Source organism: Rhinolophus hipposideros (genome assembly GCF_964194185.1).
Source record: "Rhinolophus hipposideros genome assembly, chromosome: 13".
NCBI classification, from domain to species: domain Eukaryota; kingdom Metazoa; phylum Chordata; class Mammalia; order Chiroptera; family Rhinolophidae; genus Rhinolophus; species Rhinolophus hipposideros.
The window spans coordinates 35,945,579-35,970,937 of NC_138059.1; the positions used below are offsets into that span (position 1 = coordinate 35,945,579).

A 25,359-nucleotide genomic window follows, 5' to 3' on the forward strand; every position below is an offset into this window, starting at 1 on the left:
AAAACAATTTGGGGTAAAGACAGTGAGTAGGAAATATAAGAAAACAAGACTGGCTATGAGTTGGTAATTGTTGAAACTGGGTAATAGGGACATGAGGGGTCACCTACCCTATGTAGTTTCAAATATGTTTAAAGGTTTCTGTAATTATAAATTAATTTTCTGGACCAAGTAATTAAAGAATCCTAAGCTTAAATGTAAAATAAGACTTTTCTCCAAAATAATAAAACAATTAAATAAGGGTAGTCACAGACTGTGTAAGCTAGGTAAGATCTTACTTCACGTTAAAGGTGAGGGAAAAGTCCCAGGATAACAGAGCTGGAGACTCCAGGGCTCTGACCTTCAGAAAGGAAGCGCACCCTACCCAGACTTGGCCTAGAAAGTTGGCTGGCAGGGCAGAAACTGCACAGTCTGATTACCTTCAAAAACATCTTATGTGGCCTATAAACTATAGTCTGCCATTTTGTACATAAACGCTCATACTACTGTATCTTACATGTATGTTACAGGGAACAGTAATTGTCCTTTTCACTTCATGGCAAGCCTGAAATTCTTCGCATGAGCAGATGAATTCCTGTTAAGTGAAATAAATGTGTGTATGGTGCACCTCTGACCCATTCTGGATGCCACGTGGTCCTATGTGTTTATTCTTCAACTTCAGAGTAGTGACCAATCTCAGGTTATTTCAAATAGAATGTCCTGTCTATGAATTTCTAATGAACCTTGGTGCACAAGAACTGTTTTGTTTTTCGTTGTTTTTTTTTAAAAACGATGGGGAATTTAGTCAACCCTTTGGGTGAAAAAGTAATGACTTACCACACAAAGAAGCCAAAGCACAACATAGAGTATTTGGGTCTTAGAGAAGAGATCTTGTCCAAATTTTATGCAAACAATAGCTTCCAGGAAACCAATGACCCTAGTTGACAAAGAACAAGAAGTTAAATACTAATTTATCTTATCAGAGCATATACATTAACAGAAATATGCAATATTCAATCAAAAAGTTAAACTGATTATAATATTTCTGCCCCAAACACTGGTAACAGATGCCCCAGAAAATGACATTGTTCTAGCACAACTGCACTTTCTTCAAACATAATATACAGTTGACCCTGGAACTGCGGGGGTTTGATATGTGAGAGTCCACTTATACACAAATTTTTTCAATAAATACTGTGAATGTATTTTCTCTTCCTATGATATTTGTAATAACATTTCTCTTCTTTAGTTTCCTTTAGAGTAAGAATATAGTATACAATACATATACCATAGAAAATATGTTACTCAAATGTTTATGTTATCGGTAATGTTTCCAGTCAATAGTAGGCTATTAGTAGTTAACTTTTGGGGCAGTCAAAAGTTTTATGTGAAGACGTCATCAAAATGGCGGCGTGAGGTGAGCCTTTGTAAACCTTCCCTGGAATTTACAACTAATGGAACAACTATAACTCCACAAAAGACACCCTGCACAGCAGAGGCAAGATGAAGAGGCTCACTATTGAATTCACCTAAAGGTGGGCAAATTGCACGAGCAGGGGAGGAGGAAAGGGAGAAGCGTAGAGCCAGAGCCGCGTGGGAGCAGGATGCGGACCTAGTTCAGTGCTCCGAGCCCCCTGCATCCCGGAGCTACCACAGCAGAGGGAGAGGGAAGAACTCGGACTGCTAGGGCTCCGCTTAAGGCCCACAGGACTGAGGGGACAGTATATAACACATCTGAACACAACGGCAGAGACCACAGAGCAAATACTGAGGGAAGAAGTCTGAAAAAGGTGGTTTAACCCTCACTGCCACAGAGAACGAAAGCCTTAGGCACGGAGACTAGCTGCCCCCTACCTACCCTCCCAGAGTTCGCCCCGCCCCCAACTGCCCAGTGCTAGAAGCGGAACAGTAGCAGTGTCAGATCACAAGAACAGAATATTTGTAGTTCTGAGAACTGTGGACCGCAGACACGGATTCGCAACCTAACTAGCTCAGAAAAGGGGAGGGAGCTTTGGTAGCAAGAATGGCTGTGGTGGTGGTCGCCGCCATTGCTCTGGGCCACCTCTCACAACCACCCCACCCCTGTCCCCACCTATCTGGGTGGATCTCTGCAGGAGTAAACAGAACTGCGGAAACACAAATGCTCTGAATCCGGTGCAGGAAGAGCTCTGGAACTTCAAAAGCTCTCCGCATCCCCACACGGATGTGGCGCCCTATGACCTAGGCGAACTGTAAACAGAGGAGAAGCCCGCCTTCCAAGGAATTGCCCCACTAGGTGAGAAGCTGGGATAGTGCAGAGAAAACATAACACTACAGTGTGAGAGAGAAAAAAAAGGCTGAAGTCGGAGAGAAAATAAAACACTCTATCAACAAGTACTGGAAAACAGAAAAAAGACCTCTTCCTATCAACCTGTTGCAGAACCTACTCCTGCAGATGTCTACGAAGAGAAATAATAAATCAGTAATTGTCATGAATAACCAAGGCAGCAAAGAAGCTAAGAAAGAAAATGAAAAGTCTCCAGAAAATGAACTTAAAGATATGGAAATATGTGACTTACAGGACAGAGAATTCAAAATAGCAGTTCTGAAAAAAATCAATGAGATGCAAGAAAACACAGGCAGGCAGTTTAATGAACTCAGAAACACAATCCAAGAACAACATGAACATTTTACCAAAATGATTGAAATTTTAAAAAAGAACCAAATGGCATTTCTGGAGATTGAGAACTCAATAGCAGAAATTAAGAATGAAATAGCCAGCTTACATAGTAGAGTTGACGAGATGGAGGAAGAATCAATAACATCGAAGATAGAAACCTGCAAATGACACGGATGGAAGAAGAAAGAGACTTGAGACTTAAAAGAAATGAAAGAACTTTACAAGAACTTTCTGACTCCACCAGAAAGAGCAACATAAGAATAATGGGCATACCACAATGGGAAGAAAGAGAGAAGGGAACAGAGAGTATATTCAAAAAATAGTCGATGAGAACTTCCCAAATTTGTGGACAGAACTGGATCCTCGAATCCAAGAAGCAAATAGAACACCTAATTACCTCAATCCCAACAGGCCTTCTCCAAGGCACATTGTATTGAAGCTGTCTAAAATCAATCACAAAAAAAGAATCCTCAAGGCAGCCAGGGAAAAGAAGACGGTAACCTACAAAGAAAAGCCCATTAGATTATCATCAGATTTTTCAGCAGAAACTCTCCAAGCCAGAAGGGAAGGGAACCAAATATTCAAACTATTGAAAGAGAGAACTTATGAGCTAAGAATAATGTACCGAGCAAAAATATCCTTTAGAGATGAAGGAGGAATAAAGATCTTTCCAGACATACAGAAGCTGATGGAATTTTCTAATACACAACCTGCACTACAAGAAATACTAAAGGAGGCTATTGGACCACCTTCAACAGGGACAATTTGTGGCAACCAACCCTAAAAAGCGGGAGAGTAAAGGCCTGAATCGAAATATGGGAATGGAGAAAGTAAGCGTGCTGAAGAAAATGGAATACTCTAAATATCACGCTTTCTTTTACATAAACTTAAGGGTAACCACTCAAAAAAGTCCAGAACTAAAATTTGTACTGTAATAAAAGAAGAAACAGAGGGAAACGTCATAAAATACCACCACAAAGAAATAATGGACAACAACAGACAGGCAAAGAAATAATGGAGACACAGCCTTACCAGAAAACTAAAGATAGAATGACAGGAAATCCAAACATATCAATAATCACCCTAAATGTAAATGGACTGAACTTACCAATAAGAATGCACAGAGTAGCAGATTGGATCAAAAAACTAAACCCAACATATGGCATATGGCAGCATATGACAGCATATGGCTGTCTCCAAGAGACACATCTCAGATACAAGGACAAGCATAGACTCAAAGTGAAAGGGTGGAAATTGACACTCCAAGCAAATGTTATCCAGGAAAATTAGATATAGCCTTACTGATATCAGATGAAACGGACTTCAGGGAAAAAAGGTAACAAGAGACAAAGATGGACATTTCATAATGGTAAAGGGGACTAGAGAACAAGAAGACAACAGTCATCAATATTTATGACCCCAATCAGGGAGCACCAAAATATACCAAGCAACTACTAACACAACTAAAGGGAGAAATTGACCAAAACACAATTATACTAGGGAACTTAAATACATCATTGACAGCTATGGATAGATCATCCAAACAGAAACTAAATAATGAAATAGCAGCCCTAAGTTACACGTTAGATGAAATGGATATGATTGACATATATAGAGCATTTCATCCTAAAACATCAGACTATACATTTTTTTCTAGTGTACATGGAACAGTCTCAAGGATAGACCATATATTGGGACATAAAATCAGCCTTAGCAAATTTAAGAAGATTGAAATCATACCAAGCATATTCTATGATCACAAGGCTTTGAAATTGGTTATCAACTGTAAAAAGAAAGCAGGGAAAAACAAAAATAGATGAAGATTAAACAACATACTTTTAAAGAACCACCAGGTCAAAGAAGAAATTAGAAGAGAGATCAAAAGATACATAGAAAAAATGACAATGAAAATCCACCCTACCAAAATTTTTGGGATGTACCAAAAGCAGATTTAAGAGGGAAATTTACATCATTACAGGCCTATCTCCAGAAACAAGAAAAATCCCAAATAAATAACCGCACGTTACACCTTATTATAGAACTAGAATAAGAAGAACAAATGAAACGCAAGGTCAGCAGAAGAAAGGAAATAACAAAAATCAGAACAAAACTAAATGAAATAGAGAACAAAAAGACAATAGAAAAAATTAATGTGACAAAGAGCTGGTTCTTTGAAAAGATAAACAAAATCGACAAACCCTGGGCTAGACTCACAAAGAGAAAAAGAGAGAAGACACTAATTAACGAAATCAGAAATGAAAAAGGGGAAATTATCACGGGCACCACAGAAATACAAAGGATCACCCAAGAATACTACGAAGGACTATATGCCACCAAAATCAATAACCTAGAAGAAATGGACAAATTCTTACAAACATTATAGCCTTCCTAGGCCAAACCATGAAGAACTGGAAAATCTCAACAGACCAATCACCAGTAACGAAATTGAATCAGTCATCCAAAACCTTCCCAAAAGCAAATGTCCTGGACCAGGTGGCTTCACTAGTGAATTCTACCAAACCTTTAAAGAAGATCTAATACCAATCCTGCTCAAACTCTTCCAAAAAAGTGAAGAAAATCCAGTACTCCCTAACTCATTTTATGAGGCCAACATTACCCTGATACCAAAACCTGGTAAGGACAACACAAAAAAAGAAAACTACAGACCTATATCTCTGATGAATACAGATGCAAAAATCCTAAACAAAATTCTAGCAAATCACATACAACAATGCATTAAAAAGATTATTCATCACGACCAAGTGGCGTTCATCCCCAGGGCACAAGGATGGTTCAACATCCACAAATCCATCAATGTGATACAACACATAAACAAAATAAAGGACAAAAATCATATGATTATATCATTTATGGAGAAAAAGCATTTGACAAAATACAACATCCATTTATGATTAAAACACTTAATAAAATAGGTATAGAAGAAAAATACCTTAACATTATAAAAGCCATATATGACAACCCTCAACTAATCTCATAATTAATGGTGAAAAACTGAAGCCCTTTGCTCTACGTTCAGGAACACAACAGGGCTGTCCCCTATCACCTCTGCTTTTCAACATAGTGTTGGAAGTCCTTGCAAGAGCCATCAGGCAAGAGAAAGAAATAAAAGGCATCCAAATTGGGAATGAAGAAGTTAAATTGTCACTCTTTGCAGATGACATGATGCTATATATAGAAAACCCTAAAGACTCCACCAAAAAGCTATTAGAAACAATCAACGAATACAGTAAATTTGTCGGCTACAAAATCAACGTATAAAAGTCCATTGCATTACTATATACTAACAATGAAATCTCAGAAAAAGAAATACAAAAAAAAAAAAATTCCTTTTGCAATTGCAGCAAAAAAATAAAATACCTAGGAATAAACTTAACCCAGGATGTGAAAAACCTATATGCTGAAAACTATGTACACTTTTGAAAGAAATTGAAGAAAACACAAAAAAATGGAAAGACATTCCATGCTCATGAATTGGAAGAATCAACATAGTTAAAATGGCCATATTACCCAAAGCAATATACAGATTTAATGAAATCCCCACTAAAATCCCAATGGCATTTTTAAAAGAAATAGAACAAATAATCATCAGATTTGTTTGGAACCACAAAAGACCCCGAATAGCCAAAACAATCTTAAGAAAAAAGAACAGTGCTGGAGGTATCACACTCCCTGACTTTAGCTTGTACTACAGTGCTTCAATAATCAAAACAGCATGGTATTGGCAGAAAAACAGACACAGAGACCAATGGAATAGAATTGAGAACCCAGAAATAAGACCACATAAATATGGACAGACAATCTTTGACAAAGAAGCAAAAAACATACAATGGAGAAAAGAGCCTCTTCAATAAATGGTGCTGGGAGAACTGGAAAACCACGTGCAAAAGAATGAAACTGGACTGCTATCTGTCACCATGTACCAAAATTCAAAATGGATCAAAGGCTTAAGCATAAGACCTGACACAATAAACTGCATAGAAGAAAACATAGGTACTAAACTTATGGACCTTGGGTTCAAAGAGCGTTTTATGAATTTGACTCCAAAGGCAATGGAAGTAAAGCTAAAATAAACGAATGGGACTAAATGAAACTTAAAAGCTTCTGCACAGCAAAAGAAACCATCGACAAAATAGAGGCAACCACCTGAATGGGAGAAGAGTTTTGCAAACAGTGCCTCTCATAAGGGGCTAATATCCAAAATATACAAGGAACTCATGCAATTCAACAACAAAAAACAAACAACCCAATTGAAAAATGGGCAGAGGACCTGAAGAGACATTTCTCCAAAGAGGACATACAAATGGCAAATAGACATATGAAAAAATGCTCAACATCACTAATCATCAGAGGAATGCAAATAAAAACCACAATGAGATATCACCTCACCCCAGTGAGAATGACTATCATTAACAAGACAAATAGTAACTTGTGTTGGAGAGGCTGTGGAGAAAAAGGAACCCTTATACACTGTTGGTGGGAATGCATATTGGTGCAGCCGCTATGGAAGGCAGTGTGGAGGTTCCTTAAAAAATTAAGAATAGAATTACCATATGACCCAGCAATCCCTCTCCTGGGTATCTACCCCAAAAAATCTGAAAACATTTATCCATAAAGACACGTGTGCTCCAATGTTCATTGCAGCTTTGTTTACCGTGGCCAAGACATGGAAACAACCAAAATGTCCTTTGATAGATGAATGGATAAAGAAGTTGTGGTATATATACACAATGGAATACTATTCGGTGGTAAGAAAAGATAATATAGGAACATTTTTGTCAACATGGATGCATCTTTAGAGTATGATGCTAAGTGAAATAAGTCAGACAGAAAAAGCAGAGAACCATATGATTTCACTGATATGTGGTATATAAACTAAAAACAACAAAAGAACAAGACAAACAAATGAGAAACAAAAATCATAGACACAGACAATAGTTTAGTGGTTACCAGAGGGTAAGGTGGGTGGGCGATGGGAGATGAGGGTAAGAGGGATCAAATATATGGTGATGGAAAGAGAAGTGACTCTGGGTGGTAAACACATAGTGCGATTTATAGATGATGTAATACAGAATTGTACACCTGAAATCTTTATAATTTTACTAACAATTGTCACCACAATAATTAAAAAGAAGTTATATGTGGATTTTCGATTGCATGGGGTAAGAGGGTTGTTGTCCCTAACCCCTGTGTTGTTCAAGAGTCAACTGTACATATATGAGCACACGTGTGTTTGTGTGTGTATGTACCTATTAATAAAAAGTTTATTTTACTGTTTCCTCTTTTTAAAAACTATTTTTAGAGGAGTTTTAGGTTCACAGCAAAATGAGCGCAAGTTAGAGATTTACCTTATACCCCCTGCATAGCCTCCCCTCTATGAACATCTCTATCAGAGTGGTACATTTGTTACATACAATTAATGAAACTATATTGACACATCATTATCACCCGAAGTCCATAATTTACATTAGGGGTCACTCTTCGGTTTGTTCATTCAATGGGTTTGAACAAATGTATAATGACATGCATCCACCATTATAGAATTATACAGAGCAGATTCACTGCTCTAAAAATCCTCTGTGCTCTGCCTATTCATCCTTCTGCCCCTCCCCCAAAATACTATTTTTTGCTTCTTGCTTCCTCCAAGACCAAAACCTCAGCTTATGCATTTTAATAGCTAGAGGCACCTGGTATCATCTAACTCAATGTCTATTACCACCAGGGTAGACAGTCACCACCTATTGGAACCTTCTCAGTGACCGGAAACCTACTACCTTTGTAGGCAGCTTATTCTGCCATTCAATCTCTTTAGCTGTTGGGAAGTTTGTCCTTGTCTCAGGCTGGTAACTGCCTCCTTCTACCCATGGGCCATAAGTCTGCCCTCTGCAGTTGAACAGGGTGAGTTTGAGATTGCCAAGTGAATCTTTCAATAACTTGAAGGCAGCAGTCACATCTCTTCTCAGCCTTCTAAGAATTTCAGTATTCCCATGCTTGCTGACAATATAAACCCTTTATCTTCTCTTGATCTGTAAGCAATTTTGCTAAATACAAAAATCTTAAAAACAATAACACAAAACCTTCGTCGTTTATCCTTTAATTAAAACATCGAAGAAAAAAATTACTCTTGTGTTCTACATTTTCATTTATGAATGTAAAAATCAGACCTTTGTTAGGTTTAGAATAAGAAAAGAATGGATGAGGAGACGGTGACACAACTACCTAGTCATGTGATCCCAAAGACTACTGAAGAATACATATTGATTACAGACAAGTCCATTTTAGTGTTCCTTGCTTGAGATGGAATCTGGATAATCAGGGATAGGGGGCACAGATAATATCTAAAAAGGCAAGAAGGGGCCCAGTAGGCTCTAGATCCCTCCACCCACTGGCAAATCAAAGGTCACTACCATCATCAAATGTGTGGATAGCTTTAAACAACTGGACGCCCGAAACAGAACCACTTCAGCAAAGCAGGAAACCTCCTTAACGTATCGTTAGAGAGTTTGGGGCTGTCTTTTCCCCTAGCCCCAATCACAAATGGCTTAGGAGTGGTTGGCCTAAATTTGTAAAGACCTCCTTCCCCCTCCCCCAAGCAAAGCATGGCACATGTGAGAAAGCATTGTTTTTGCTGGGGTACACAGGAGGCTTATATGCGTATGTCTGAGTTGCACTGTGATCCTGAAGTCCAGACTGTGAGCCAACACTAGATGGCAGCTACTCTTTGGTTATTTCCAGGCTGTATAGTGAGGAGAAGGGTGCCTGTGAGTGGATATAAAAATATATCCCTTTGGCTGGGACTTCTTGAAGAACTACAACAAAAAATGTTGAGCCCAGGAAATAAATGTGCCTATCTGCCCTTAAAACAGACAGAACACCTAGAGTAATTTACTATGAGAGATTTTGGATAGTCAAGCCGATTGAGTCACCTTTCAAAAAGCACGGTGACCAGTAGACTAGCACTGTTTCTGAAACTTCAGTGATCTGAGACACATGGCATGAAACATATTTTTTATTGTGACCCAGTACACACACACACACACGTACACACACACACACACAAACTGAAACAAAAGTTTCACAAAATAATTTGTCTCCTCATTGTGACATTTTTCTATTCTATTCCATTTTAAGGAAATGTTGGTCAGGACCCACCCAGCTGATTTCATAATGACCTGAAGTTTGTTCTGAAGACCAGAGCTTTTCAGCCAGCAACTTTAGGATATACTTTGCTCTTACATGCTGAGGAATGTTAGCTAAGCCATTGTCCACGCATAGCCTCTCAAGTGAGGCAAATGTTGAGCAAAGACTCGCGGGGCAGGGTTGATATGGGGGGCCTGGAGTGAGCGGATGGGGCAGAGTTGAGTCACAGAGTAACATGGATCTTAAGGGCCACCCTAGGGCTTGGCTTTTCTTCTGAGGGAGCCAGGAGCCTCTGGAGGGTTTAGAGCAGAGGGTTTAATATGATTTAATTTACATTTTAATATGATGGTGCAGGCGGCTGAACTGAGAACTGACGGTGAGGAGGCAAGAGCAGAAGTAGAAGCTTCTAATGCAGGGAGAGGACCAGGGAAGTAGCTGTGGAAACACAAGAAGCGGTATAAACTGGGAGGCAGTAAACCCAGCAATCGCATGGACTCTAACCACCATCCATTGCTCCCAGAGGAGTCCTATAAATAATGTCCTTATAGAAGGTTCCTATTACTTTTGTATAAGACTCACATGCCTGCTAGTTTATAGGGCTGAGGTCAAGGCTTGGGCATGGTGGGAACTTGTATGAAGCTGTTAACTGAGAGCTGTTAAGCCTGGTTGGGGAGGGGTAGTAGTGGGGGGCGGAGTTCCCTGTACCTAAACTCAGTGCAAATTTAAATCTCTGATCTTTACCAGGCTGAGGAGATGGCCAAATTGTGGTTCGATGGAATTCAGTCAGGGCTGCTATTCCCTTTGATGCCTGTGGCCATTCTTATCTTGAATTACCAAGGTTAGAAGGCAAATTAACTTTTGAGCTACCTGAGGTACTTCTGCCTGGTGGTGAGGCTGGTCTGCTGACACAAACTCTCAGCTCCCCCACTTTGGAGCCTGCTCTTCAGAGACAGGGTAGAAATAAAGATGTTCATGTAGAGCCCAGAGTAAGGAGTTCCTTGGTGAGTAGAACAAGAATGTAAACAGGGTTATTATAGAAATTGGGGGCACAGAAGCTTAGGCTCAGTGTGTGTAAATTGGTGTACAAGCAGAGGAAGATTTCAGTTTGCCAACAAAACCTGCTGTTGGATTATGAGGATGCCACAGCCAGCATGCATTGCACAAACACTGCCCCATAGCTGCACAAGATGGGACAGCTCTGGGCGTGGATGAGCCACTCTTTGGCCAGCCAGGAGATGACCCTCCAACAGTGGAAATGAGACGTGTATAAAATGACACAACTATTATGCCATCACACAGGTAGCCAGAAAGTCTTCCGAAGTGAGTCCAATTCTGATTAGGGTAAGCAGAAATGCCTTTTTGGAGGAAGTGACAGCTGAACTGTGCTTACCAGATAAGAAAAACTTTCAACTGTGCTCCTGGAAATTTCTGACTTCCCAAGAACCCCTTGAGCAGGGTGGGGAGGGTGAGAAGAGGGCAAAAGTGTCATGGGTGAGATACCCAGTGCAGTTCTGATCACTTGTTTTGATGTATATATTATTAATAGGTTTGGGGGCAAGATGTCATTTGAGGAAATGGATTCAGCTGCTAAAAACAGTGACTGCCAGGGGTTTAGGGCTGTCAGGGAGCTGTTTCTGAGCACAGGAGCAGGGAGAGGCAGGATAACAAGGAACAATCCTGACAGAGGAGGACGGGGTGAAGGGGAAGGTGCTAGGAAAAGAAAACTGGCTATAAAGCTATCCTAGCAGTGTGGGTACTGAGGGCCTGAAACAGAGATGTGTACCGATGGAGGGCAGGCGAGGGCAGGCCGAGAGGCTATGAAACAAAGGTCAACGGGAAGATGGTAACCAGGTAGTGCTGAGAAGGGTCAAGAGTTGGATGACACCTCCGACTCTCCTCCTCCTGGAAGGACCCTGTGCTACATGGCTGTGTTTATCCTTAAAAAAAAAAAAAAAAAAAAAAAAGAGCCTGGAAGAAGAAAAACAATTATAAGACATTGTGGACGGGAGAAAGGGGTGGAATGGGAAGGCAACAAAGGAAACCCAGAAGAAACAGAAGAGTAGGAGGAAAACCAGGGCAGCTGCTGCAGGAGGAAGAGAACAATTGTGAGATGGCATATACTGTGGGGAAGACAGGGGAAGGTGAGGATGGAAAGAGGACCTGCTGGTTTGGAACTGCGCTGGGAGAGAACAAGTTAGAGCAGCAGAGACTCCAAACGCATTGTGATGAAGCACGAGTTGGGTTGGGATGACAGGAAGCCAGGAAACTCACGGGATGAAGGGCAGTTCTGACAGCGAGGTGGCGCCCAAGCACAGTCCATACTTACCCAAACCCTGAAAGACCAACCCAGGAACTTTCAGGAAGGAGGAAAGCCACTCGCTCACACTAAAGCCAAAGCTTGGATGCCTTCCTTCCAGGGCCAAGTAATCAAACAGCTTTTCTTTATAAACCATGCTAATTCAGGCACAGAAGCTCAATTATAACAAGGATGGAGTGGGGAGAATGACGAAGATAAAGACAATATAAAGAACATACCAGGGGGATCTGTTCCTATCGGTTTGGCCCTCATACTCCCACAGAGCTAAAGTAATGGGATGTGACTTTCTACAGAGAGGAGAAGCCTACTTCTTTACACTACTGCCTTCTCCCTGGTGGGTCCTCATTCCCTAGCTGGACAGAGTCCTATCTGTGCTGGGCACAGCACGTTTAAGTATAAAAGGCTTAAAAGCTCAGATCTCTGGCACAACTGTAGGGGACCATATTGTTAAGTCTGTATTTAGTTACATCAGTGAGTAATTAATACAAACTTTTTGAGGGTATAACATTTACAGAAAAGAAAACTTCCCTCTTTGGGAGAAAAAGATGTAGAACTGTGGGAAAGACGCCTCAGGAGGTCTTGCTTAACCTTCTCCCCCATCTACCCCCGGCAAGCTCCCCAAAGGCAAAACTCAAATGTCACTAGATAGACCGCTCCTGCTCTGTACTCCCACATCTCCACACCTTGCAAAAGCCTGAATTACTCCAGAATTAGTGAAAAAAGCTGTAAATCAGTTACTAGCTATTAAAGAAAATTAGACATTTAAAAGTTTGCTGTTTTGATAGGAGATGGAAAAAGACAAAATAAGGGCAACAAGGAGGTGGGGGAAGGATGGGGCAGAAGAGGGGAGATGGTGGGCTCCGAGGGGCAAACACTCAGAGATGAGAGACCAGAGACTCAGGCCTCCTGCGTCCCCTTCACCAACTGTGCACAGGCAGCCCTGGTTCACGCAGCCAGGTGGACCTGCTGTATGTGATTTATGGAGAGGAATCTGTTCTTTTTCATCATGGCCCACTCGTTCTCAAGATTCATTAATCTTGACATCACCAGATTTGGAATTCTCAATTCTCAATAAAACATACTGAATTAGCCAAATGATTTCTCCTCTGCATTTCCCTTTATCACTTTTCAACAAGGCGCAACTTTCTGTAGCAGCATTTTCTGCCACTCTGGCCTAGTTTATCTTCGCCACTTCTCCCTCTAAGGGATATTTTTTGACTGCTCTATTAAAAACAAACTTTACTGTAACACTACCTCTCTCTGATCCACATCTCCTTTTCCACAACAGGTAGACAGATAGTTCTGTGGAGAATATATCCACTCCACAGTAGAATAAGACCTTGCCAAGGATTTTTAAATATGAAGAGAAATATGCAAGTGGAAGGAACAGGTAAGTGGTAAAGAGTTCAAATTCAGGAAAGATCACTGCCTCCTTGGAAAAGACAATAAGGAAAGACAAGAAGAAAGTCCCCACCTGCCTCCCTCTATGACTCCACAATTGTGCCTTCACACGGCCTTTGCTCAATATAGTAGAAATCTTGCAGATGTGCAAATTCTTTCTCCTGCTAGATCACTAAACAGAAATCTAATCCATCTTATCACCCTTTAAGCTGAAATCATTTTAGGTAAGAAAATCAGTTTATATCACAGAATTTATGAGACACAAATGACAATGGCCCTTTGTCTTTAGGCAAAAGTGGACTTGCCTAAATCTAACTTGAGTGATCCCTCAAAATCTGGAATGGGAGCTGGACACACACACACAGAGAGAAAGAGAGAGAGAGAGAGAGAAAGAGAGAGAGAGAGAGAGAGAGAGAGAGAGAGAGAACGCGAGCAATGTTTGAAGGGAATGACACTGCAATGTTAATAGCAATTATTTCTAAATGACTGTCGTTTTGGATGACCTTTAGTTTCTTCTTGAACTGTTTATCAATGTACATGTATTACTTTTTAATTGGAAAAAAATGTTATTCCAACTTTTTAAGTGGAAAAAAATGTTTAAAACTCTGTTAAAAGTAGTAATTTATTCCCTACTACAAGTTTTCATCAAATTTTCTATACACCATCACATTCAATTTAGAACCTAGATTAGATCTTGAATCTAAACTATGTAAGGCATTAAACTTCGTGTGCGGATTTGTAGTCATCTCTGGAACTTTGGTTGCTAAATGGCATGGTGAATTGTTGATAGTATTTAAGCAGAACCACTTACCTGACATACTGAAGACTGTCTCATATTCCACATGAGGGGATATAAATCAGATAACCTATGGTTTCTTTCATCACTTAATAGTAAATTCGGATACAACATTTGTATCCATAACAACACAATAAATTGTGACCATGTGGCTATGTATTAGTTCTCTTTGGAACAAAAAAATTATACCTTGGTATACAGCAAGTAGCTGTTTTGCAGGTTCTTTTTGATGTGAAAGTAACATGAAGTGTGGGTAAGCCCATCACAAGATGATATCCCAAACTAATTCAGAGGAAATTTGAACAATCCGTTTTGTATCTAATTTTTATTTCATATAACAGGGTCTATTGTTTTTTAGAAAAAACAGTTTCTGTACTCTCTATAATTTGTCAATTAACTATTCTAAACTTAAATAGACTTAAATCAGAAAAGGTGATGTTAAAAATGAAAGACATATCAAAACACCAGATAGCCTTCATAGGACAATTATACTGAAAGGCACTTAATGCAGGGTCAAGAAACAACCAAAGAAATTTAGAGGCTTAAGTGTTTCTTAAACTCCACAATAATAGATTACTCACCCAAATACCCAGCACTGTGTTCCCACGCGTTTGCATTGTGTGTCGGTGAGGTAAGCGTAGTATTGTCTGAAAGGACAAAGGTGGAATTCACTGAGAGCTTCTGTAAGACCAATAAATCAATACAGAATTCAATTACTGTCACAGAGTGAGTATAAAAAAATGTCCTGCCTTCTTTCACATACTCGAGCTGCCTGGTCTAGTGCTAGTCAAGGGACTAAGAAGCTGGTGCCTGCTGAAACATTCCTGTGATAAGTTAGGAGTTCAGGCTGGGTTGTAGAGAGAGGAACATGGTTTAAAGAGCCAGATTATTAGCAAAGGTGGTCTTGATTTAGGGACAGGCTCCCAAAGCCTCGTGCCAATGTAACCCCAACTTGGTACTTCAGTCTCCCTCTCTAGAGGTGAATTCGAGGGTCATCTGCACTGTCATTAACTGTCTCTCTCTCTCCAGGACAAAGGTTGCTGATTGTAACCAGGCAACAAAGATACACAGTTTTGGCTCTCAGAAACTGGAAGAGGAGCCCGTCAGCACCTCACTGTCAATGAATGCCAATGACTTTGAATGTTACTGACAAGATAGGAAAAAAAGAGGCAATGACATGGAGTTGAAAGGCTTAGAAGATCACCCACCCAAAAGGAATATGTAGTCACAAATGCAATTTAAAATTGTCCAGTAGCCATGTTAAAAAAGTAGAAAGGAACAGATAAAATTCATTTTCATAATGTTATTTATCCCAATATATTAAAAACATTATAAAGAAGCATTTTATATTGTTTTTGTACTAAATCTTTTAAATCTGGTGAATATTTTATCTTATAGCACATTTCAATGTGGATTCACCACATTTCCAGTGCTCACAGCCACATGGTGAGTGGCAGCCATATAGGATAGCGAAGGCTTAAAGTCTCATGACTACCCAGAAACTCAACCCATCCCTTTAGAAGTAGCATCTAAACCAGGAGCTCATCGTCTTTTTGGGGATTTGAGGATTTGATGAAAGCTATGACAAAGGCATATAAAACATGCACACAAAACTTTGCATTAATCTTCAAGAGATTCACATACCTAAAGATCATCCATGAATGGTCACCTCCTCATCTCAAAGACCCCAGTGAAGAAGTCTATCTATAAAGAATTCAGGTTTTCCTCTAACTTCACATTTTCATTACCTACTTTGCTTTTACCAATTCAGCTACTTTACCCTCTGATGTTTCCATTCCCTTATGCTGTACTTTATATTATCAGATTAAAAGAATGTTCACGGATATATTTTCTCAAAGCAGAGTCGTGTGAAGTCTAACCAAAGATAAAGAAAATGGAGACGTGCTGTGAATGATTTATCCTGAAGCCTATGAGCTTTTTCTCCTTTAGGGCCTGCTGTTTGCTAACTGGAATGGATGTGATAAAACTCATTAGAGCATTTCCATTTTCCCAAGAAGCTTGTTAAAGCATCTCCTTACATAGGAACTGCCTCAAGTGGTGTAAGAACACAGAAAGTAGCTAATCTTTTTTACACAGAAAAGAATCGTGAGGAAATTCATAGCATTTTGCAAAAATTTTGAAGAGCTCTCAAAAGTCAAAACTTTGGATTTTCAGTCTCTGGTTGTTTTGAAATGTTTAACATTGAAATTTCGTGATAAATCAGATGTGATTTGTTACTGTTTTATAAGAGATTTCTTTCCCCACTTATTGACTTACTGGTTGCTACTAACTTTATGAAGAAACTGACTGTTCCTGAAAATAACTGTGGGCCTCAAATTAAGTTAAATTTTAAATAGGGGAGGGAGGCTCTAATCTACCAAAGAAAAACAGCATTTATAAGATAACTACTTCAAGGGCTGCTGGCTTACCAACTGTTACTTTCCTGTTTGGTTCAAAATACATGCAAAAAGAAGAAATGGAATTTTGGACCTAACTCCACAAGACCCACTGTGTCTTTTTTTGGTTTTCTCAATCCAGTATTTGGGGTTATATGTAAAGAGATTATCTGTATATCTATCTATGTATCTATCTATCTAATCATCTATCTATCTAATCATCTATCTATCTATCTATCATCTATCTATCTAATCATTTATCTGTCTATCTATCATCTATCTATCTATCTAATCCTCTCTCTCTCTCTCTCTCTCTCTCTCTCTCTCTCTCTCTCTTTCTCTCTCCATACATCCCCAAATCTTATATTACAAATATAATTGTAATAATGGATGAGAACAAGAAGAGGTGCTGGATGGGGATAAAAAGTATGTTTGACCAAGGAAAATACTATTCTCCTTGTCAAGTAAGGCCTCTGCTTGTGTAGTCTACAAGCACATTAAAAATTATAAATTAAGTTACCCTAGAGCTTCTGAAAGCTAACCATTTTAACCGCTTAGTTTGTATTTGTATCAGCTATGCAGAGATTTTTGGTGCTTCTACTGATCAATGCCAGCTCTAAATAGAAAAAAAATGAAAAAAATGACAATGTTTTGCTTTGAGGTTCACTGGGATCAGTCAATGTGAAGAGACAATCTGGAGTGGATAATGCCTCATCTCTATGACACTATAAGAATCCAGGGGAATAATAGCATGAAAATTCAAGCTTATTTCAGTTGTCTTGGTGGACTACAGGAAGAACATTTTTTAAAGGAAATTGATTTAATTGGCTCCAAAAAAGGTAATAAAGTCTCATTCTAAAAATAGTATCATTTATGACTTCTGATCCACCATAAAAAGATTTGTAGTTTTTAATGCTCTCATTAAAAAAAACTTCAGCATCACTGCTGCTCATTTATTTTTTAATAGGATGCTACGGGGGGGAAAAGAACAGCAGCAAAGATTGTAAAGGGTGTTGATTGTTCACTTCATGTTACTGAGGTCTCAGAGATAGACATTTTCTTCATTGTATGGATATATAATTCTTTAGAATGATATTTTAATGGAAAACCTGCTGGTGTATGTGACTTCCCTTATGCTAAACAGGAGGATACAAAGCAGGCTAACATGCTCAAAAGATAGTCAAACTTATATAGAATTACCTCACTGTGGGAGCCGTGATGCCACCAATAAAGAGAATTCTACACCAACTTAATGGATGACTGGCTTGGAACACAAAGATATGTTTCAGGAAGAAGGTATTCAACTCAGTCAGCTGAAAAAGAAGGAGGCATTAGTCATAATCATATATTCCCTTAAATGGATATTCCACAACTAAAAATAATTGGTATGTTCAAGGCATTTTTAGAAAATACATTGGATCTTCCAACGGCTGCTGTTTAAACTTGGTAAAAGCCGGTACAATATGGGCACCAAATAATCGGGGGTCCAGGAGGAGGTACGGGGGTGGTGGGAAAGGCACCAGCTGTTGTCATGTTTCCTGGTTTGCATAATTGTCACTTGGGTCATGTGTGTGATCTGCTGGGATAGTTGGGAAAGACATGCTATAAAAACTGCAGAAATCATGAAAACCTGTACCATGGGAAGCATGTACCATGGAAAACTTTCTGCAGCCTTACAGAAATCAAGCCAGGTCTAAAAGAATTGCAACTACAGAAAAGTAAATCTTTAATAACCAAAAGAAGCTTGAGTTATGTCACTGAGGGTGACTGTTGACTAGTTCAGCACAAGCCTGGATGCCTGGGACCCAGCAGATCCTCAACCAAAGGCAGCTCTTAGAAGTGGGTGCGAAGGGCTGGTCCAAGTTGCACCTCGGGGTAGTGGGTATCTCCCCTGAGCTTAGCATCCAAGTACATCTCACAGAAGAGTCCTTAGCAGCACAAAAGAGACTTCAGCAGGGACAAGCTCAATGCACAGAGCCTGAAGCCTACATTGCCCCTCCAGATTAAGCAACAGGCAGAGACTAGGAAAGGTTACTACTACTTTAAGAATATATCATATGGACCAGTAGGTTCATTTCAGTGACATAAAACATGTGTTTCTTCCCATAGCACTGATTTCAAGGATATAGAATAAAAAATGGTCCACTAATTAACACCACACATGGAAAGCCGATTCATAGCACAATGCTCGCACTCAGGGAAGGTGTACCCTGTGGAATGCTTCCATTCTAGGAGCACACTGCTATCTTTCCTGAAAAAAATCCAAAATCCTTTTCAGTTCTTGTAACAGAAGAAAACCTATACCTTCCCTGACATTGCCCTGATAAGGTAAAACTTAATCTCAGTCCATTTACACTCCCATTTTTATACATACTGACTTCCCCAAACCATGGTGACTAATTACTTACATACACTTCTATATCCAAAAACTCCATTTTTTGAGATGGGCATTATTATTCGCCATGTGTGGACAAGGACTGTCTTTTCTGAAAGTGACACATACTGATTTTTTTCCTTATGTTGGGAGTATTTTGTGCATATGTGTTCAAATTATAATTTCTCGTGATTCTGAAAGACTCATCAGGTGAAAAAGCTGGTTTCCCTCAGCTAATCTTCCAAAGTTGTGAAACAATTAGCCTGGGCAAGGAGGATCAATTAAAAAGGACTGTCTCTGGAAAACAGAGATGTTTGATAATTCTTTTCCAAGACCTTCACTCTCTGAAGTACCTCAATCATGCAATGGTCTGCTTATGACAAGAGCTTCTCTCCACTGCAGACACCACTCTGCAGGACCCATGTCCTCCGGGGCACCAATTCCCACAGGTAGCAGAGGGCTTCTTTATTTAGTTCTTTACAAATTACCCAAAGTGAAATAGCTGAGGCACAATTTTAAAAATAAAACATTGAATTTGTAACATAAAAATAGCCTTGCATTTGTTCCTTTGGTCATGAAAATGATTATTCTAAAAAGCAATCCAATGCCCAACTCACTGGGTAAAGGATGCTGACATGAACTTTTTCAGGGAATTTTAATCTATTTCTTATTTGTAATTCAAAGATCCATCTTTTAAAATGCCTTCATGATGAAGCAAGACTTTAGGCGTAATAACATCACTCTGCTTAATTATCCCGTATGTCAGCTACAGAACATTAGCTCTTCTGAAGCATCTAGCTGGTAAACAATGTGAACTAGCATTACCTCTAAATTCCCGCGTGGTTTTTAGACTTTTCCTAGTTCTGGATATCTAAAAAATTACCTGCCAGATGATCATGAAAAGGTATATTCCAGCCACTCTCTGAAATGAGGATTTGGGGTCAAACCATCGAACGTAGGTCCAACTAGCAGGAGTGAACTGGAGCACAGCTCTTTTGATTTTCCCGGTGGTGGTGTGGATGTCCCTGTAAGAAGAGAACAGCTGCAGTGAAAATCCAAAGCGATAAGGAAGGGGGAAAAAATATATACAAAAAAGAAACAAAACAAAACAAAACCTGTGCATTGACTATTTTACAACCAATACTCCCAACAAAAAGATTCCTTTCTATTTGAACCATCTCTCCAACAATGGTCTCTATTCACAGGTGAAGCACTGAAAGCAGCCTACTCGTTGGGGAATTTCAGGGATGACAGGCACAGCACAGACGTCAGGTCACTGCAGAGCCAGGAGAGGCCTTAATTTGCAAACTCGTGACAAAAAAAGCTGAGAGGCATTACAGAAAACCGTCTGGAACCAGGCCAGGAAGATGAAGGGTGCCAGTGAGGATCCGATTCCCACTCACTGTTCGCCTCCCAGGTCAGAGCATTTTAGTAAAATACAGAATACACACTCTTGAGGTCTCCCGCATCATTTCTTCACCCTGTTTCTTCCTCAGAAGAGTGAGCAGCTTGGATTGATGAACAGTGATTTTTAACCTTTCTCAGTTTTAATCCTAGAAATGACTCAATTAAAAAAATCTCATACTCTCACGACAGACACAAACAGCCCACAAATTACAAAGGAGAATATTTAGGCTCAGAGAGAACAACTGGCTGGTGCAGGCTCACTTTGCAAGACTCAGAGCTGGGTGTGCATTCCAGCCATCACTAGTCCAGGAGAGCCGAAATCCAAGGTAAACAGCATTTAATAACCGAAAAGACTCTTTAATTCAACAAAGACTTACATCAAGGAACTTTATGTCTCAGATACTGTGCTAAGTGCTGAAGGCACAAGTATAAACAAGCCAGGCCTTTTATTCTTTTTGTGGGGAGGAGAGGGGAAAGAAAGGAAACCAGGTTCGTTCCTTCATTCACTCACCTTCCCATCAACAAGTACATAGTGAGAAAATCTCACAGCAAGTAGATTTGAAGCAGAAAAGCAAAAGCAACAAAAAATACAGACTACCCCAAAATAAACAAGAACTAAAAAGGACCTGTATTTTTAAAAATGGCAAAACTTCATGGAAAGAGGTAGAGAAAGATGGGAATAAACAGAGTAATACAGCACGATCGAGAATTGGAATATTTTAATAGAATGAAGAGGTTGATTCAACTTAAGTTAAACTATATTTGTTTGTACATTTAATGTAACTTAAAAAAAACACCAATGGAATTTTCTGTTTATTAGTTTAGTTTATGTCTTGGTAACCTGACAAAATGACTCTCAAGTCAAATTTGAAACATAAATATATGAAAGTAGGGAAGCATTATGGCAGTGTTCAAGGAGCCAGACAGTCTGATGCAAATTCAGACTTAACTGCTTGCTAGCTGTGTGCCCTTAGGCAAATTACTAAACCTAAGTCTCAGTATCCTCATCCCTACAATGAAGAGAATAGTGTCGACTCTAGGATTGATATATAGCTCAAATGAGATACTGTTTATAGAGCTTGCTTGGAGTAATATCCAGCACAGCTACAATTTTTTTTTTTACATTTTATACTGCCTTAAATATATTTAAAAGCATGCTTTCAAGTGACTAGCCAAAGAAAGAATTATTAATAAAATGGATGAGGAAAACTGGTTAATCAACTGCAAAAACACAAATCTCCCGTTTACATCATATTCCAAAATAAATTTGAGATCAATTCAATAAGTTACTTACAATAAAAAGACTAAACCATTTAAGAACTAGAAGAAAATACAGTTAACATTTACCTAAACAAAAAAATTTAAAGCTTTTAAAGTTTAAATGGCAAACCTACCACAAACAAAATTAGAAGATGACAAAATGAAAAATAAAGTCATATTTAGGACAAAATGTAAATATCCTTAATCTAAAAAAATTACTAACAAAAGAATTCAATAGAAATAGAAATGAAATTCACACAATTTCACACAAATATCACACAATTTCATGTGTAATAAAACTGGCAAAGGTTTAAAAATAAAATTCAAAGCAATAGTGAAATGAACACATATATACGTTGGTGTATACATGTGAGAATATAAATTGGCATATTGTACTTCTAAGAACTTATTTTTTTTTAAATCACACAAAGATGCACACAAAGAGATGCACACAAAGATAGATGTTCAAGAATGTTCACTCTAGACTTCATTATAAATATGAAAACTATGAAACAACTAACTTGCTGTAAAATTAGGGAATTAGTTAAATACATTATCATTTGTCCATAGGTTGGGACACAATGAAACCCTTCAAAATCATGTTTTAGAAGAATATTTAAATGTTGGGAAATGCTCATACTTTGTTATATACATAGCAAAGATTTAAACACAATAAAAACAACTACTACTTTCATTATCATTACCGTTGTTCTTTTCCTCTTTATCAATGGCAGGGTTCCTGCCACAGTCAAAGTGAGGTACAAGTTCAGAAAGGCAGGATAAAGAACGATGGAAGTGTGCACTGTCCTCCACAGAAGCAGAGGAGGAACATGCAGCTAGGTTATAAAATCAGAGACGACTACCTGAAGAGTTAACAAGTGACCCGAGTCAGGAAAGAAAAGGACCAGCCAGCCTGGCCCATGGGAAGACAGGTCAAACTCAGTAAAAGAATATGTACACGGGCTCAGGAGAGTGTGGAGAAAGGGACCACAGATGTACACTTTGTCCTGAAGACCATGAGTAGCGATCATGGGGAAATGACATGAAGAATCGGACATTCCTAAAAAGATCAGTCAAGCAACGGTGTGAGGCTTTGAGGGGTTATCTGGGTACAGGGGACTAATTAATCTTGATTGCAGGTGAGGCATAAGAACAAAAAGGAGGGGATGGATTTGAGAAAATAGTAATGATTTAGCATTTTTTGAATGAATGCCTGAAATTAGGTTTACAATCATTTATGAGTTTCAATTACTAATGTATAATTTATTCTTCATCATCAAAGCCTGTACTAACGTTGCATGCTACTACAATAGTTAAATATACAGTGTGAAAAACTGTAACTGATGTCCAGAAAGAAGACAACTCACTTGAAGCTTGCCCAGTGGTAAGTCCTCATCTCTAAAAACTGGCAAACGACCATGCCCAACCAGATGCCGCCGCCGTTGCACAACAGGATGTCCAGAATGACCTGATCCCACCAGCACTCAGCAAAATTGGGCAGAAGATGCATGAAGAAAAGCTGAGAAACACAACAGATGATGGTTGTAAAAAGGAAAATTGGGATACCACATGAAAAGATAAATTTCCCTTTAATAATACCAGGGGGTGCCAAAAATACATATATAAATGGCTTATTTTCATCTTTTGTTATCGGTATATATTGGGTATCACAATTTTAATACAGTTTTTTTCCTTTCTTAAAATGTGTATACATTTTTTTGGACACCCTCTGTATATTGTTTTAGGAAATGTTGTTGACATACTAGGTTTTACTAATGTATTAAAAAAAAAAAAACATGGTCTGTATTCTGGTTCTTGTTTTTCATATTGTGGATGGTTTGCAAACAGTACTAATTCAAACAGCTCTTCTTCTGACGTAGGGCTTTAAAGAAATGAAGGTCCCTCTAAAAAATTCTACTGATGAATTACATTGGCTAATGACAACATGACAAGGACCCAGGAAGGGAAAAGGAGAAAAGTTTTCATATCTGCCAACAAAGCATGAGCATAATACTCACAGTTATCAGCTTTATATTCAAGCTGTGCATTATAGAAATATTCCAAAGATATTTGGGTAAAAAAGTGAGTAAGCTATCAAAGTAGAAAGGTTAGGTCTTGATGACATGATGTAGGAAACTGATAGCTTAATAGGAAATTTCACACTAACCAATTCACAATAATAATAATCTTTTATTAAGCTCCTGTGATGTGCTACTAGGTGGTGAGACAAAAAGGAAGTCAAGATTCTTGATCTCCAAGGCAAGAGTCAGAATGTTATCCAGAACCACCAAATAAGGTAGGCTGTGGCAACTATTACAATGGTGACCTAAATGGAACACGGTGGGGACAAGACAGATTCATTCTGACAGATGGCAATTGGAAAAGGCTTCTGGAAGGAAGACATATTGGAGTGGCATCATTGAGGACAGAAATGAGTGGTTTTGAGAGACAGAGATGAAGACATTCCAGAAAGGGGAACAGTAAGATCAAAGGTGGCACTGAAGTCTATTGTGGAAATCCTTTTGTTCAAAACAAAGGGCCTATCAGCTGTGTACAGAGCAGAACGCTCTGTTGTGGGAAGGCTCATTTTAAGGTCTGCAATTACAGAGACATCGTCTGGGAGTTCTCTGGAGAGAGGCAACCCGTAATTACAAATGGCTGAAGTAATATAATGAACACTACACCATGAAACTATTCATGAAAGGCTTTGGTAGACTGTAAAACATTACAAATATGAGGAGTTTGCCTTCTTAACATGCCTGCTGACCAGAAGATGCAAAACAGCTACTGTATGTGATGGTTTGCGGCTGTGTTCTGACCCCAGGAGGGCCAGTTACTTCCCATGAGATACAGTCCCAAGTTCCCAGCTATGAGATGGAGTATTAACTCTTGCCCTTAGGGAAGAAAGAAACTTCAGCAAGAGTTGATGACACATATTTGCTGAAATGAAGCGATACAGGGGAATGGGCTGTGGTGGACATACTTCCGCCTAAGGGGCTTTCCTAGAAAGTACCAGATTCTAAGGATGAGATGGGTCCCTGAGAGACCTGAGTAGGAGGACCTGGAGGTAGTAGTAACATTCATTCCTTCACGAGGGATTTGGGAATTATCTGCATGCTGTAGGCAGAGCATCTGGGACTATGCAGATATGGGCCCTGCCCTCTCAATGCATAATGTTTAGCAGAAAAGAAGCACTTATCAAGTATCTAAAACGGGGGTTCCAAACTGCGGCCCACGGGCCAACTGCGGCCCATAATCCATTTTTAATTGGCCCGCAGCAAATTCCAAAAATATATTTAGTTTACTTAAATAAACCAGGTGAGGCAATACGTACTTCACCTCGAGTGAGTGGCCCGGCTGTTTGTGTATTTTACTGCATATGGCCCTTGGTAAAAAACGCTGAAAAAGTTTGGACATCCCTGATCTAAAATGTGCTGAGCATCTCAAAGGAGAAGGTCCAGGAGCTCTATTTCTGGTGTACCAACATGGAGCATAGCTAGTGGAGAGAGTAGGGAAGAGAGGTAACAGCTTGGAGGAGGGCTCTGTGGGAGGAAAGTACACAGTCTTTGAAACAAAGAAAGCAAAGATGGCAAGAACACGGAGAGCATGGTGGAG

General features: G+C 39.2%; 1 protein-coding gene across 2 annotated transcripts in view; it reads right to left on the minus strand.

The window, feature by feature from the left end:
• Positions 1-25,359, minus strand: part of PTDSS1 (phosphatidylserine synthase 1) — a 71,408-nt gene that overhangs the window by 12,732 nt on the left and 33,317 nt on the right. For both annotated transcript variants that reach the window (XM_081071145.1, XM_081071146.1), the window contains exons 6-10: positions 23,112-23,263; positions 19,961-20,102; positions 17,904-18,016; positions 14,889-14,954; positions 814-913 (exon numbers count right to left, since the gene is read on the minus strand). In XM_081071145.1, coding sequence (XP_080927271.1) covers positions 814-913; positions 14,889-14,954; positions 17,904-18,016; positions 19,961-20,102; positions 23,112-23,263 — 573 coding nt within the window. The remainder of the gene's footprint in view (positions 1-813; positions 914-14,888; positions 14,955-17,903; positions 18,017-19,960; positions 20,103-23,111; positions 23,264-25,359) is intronic.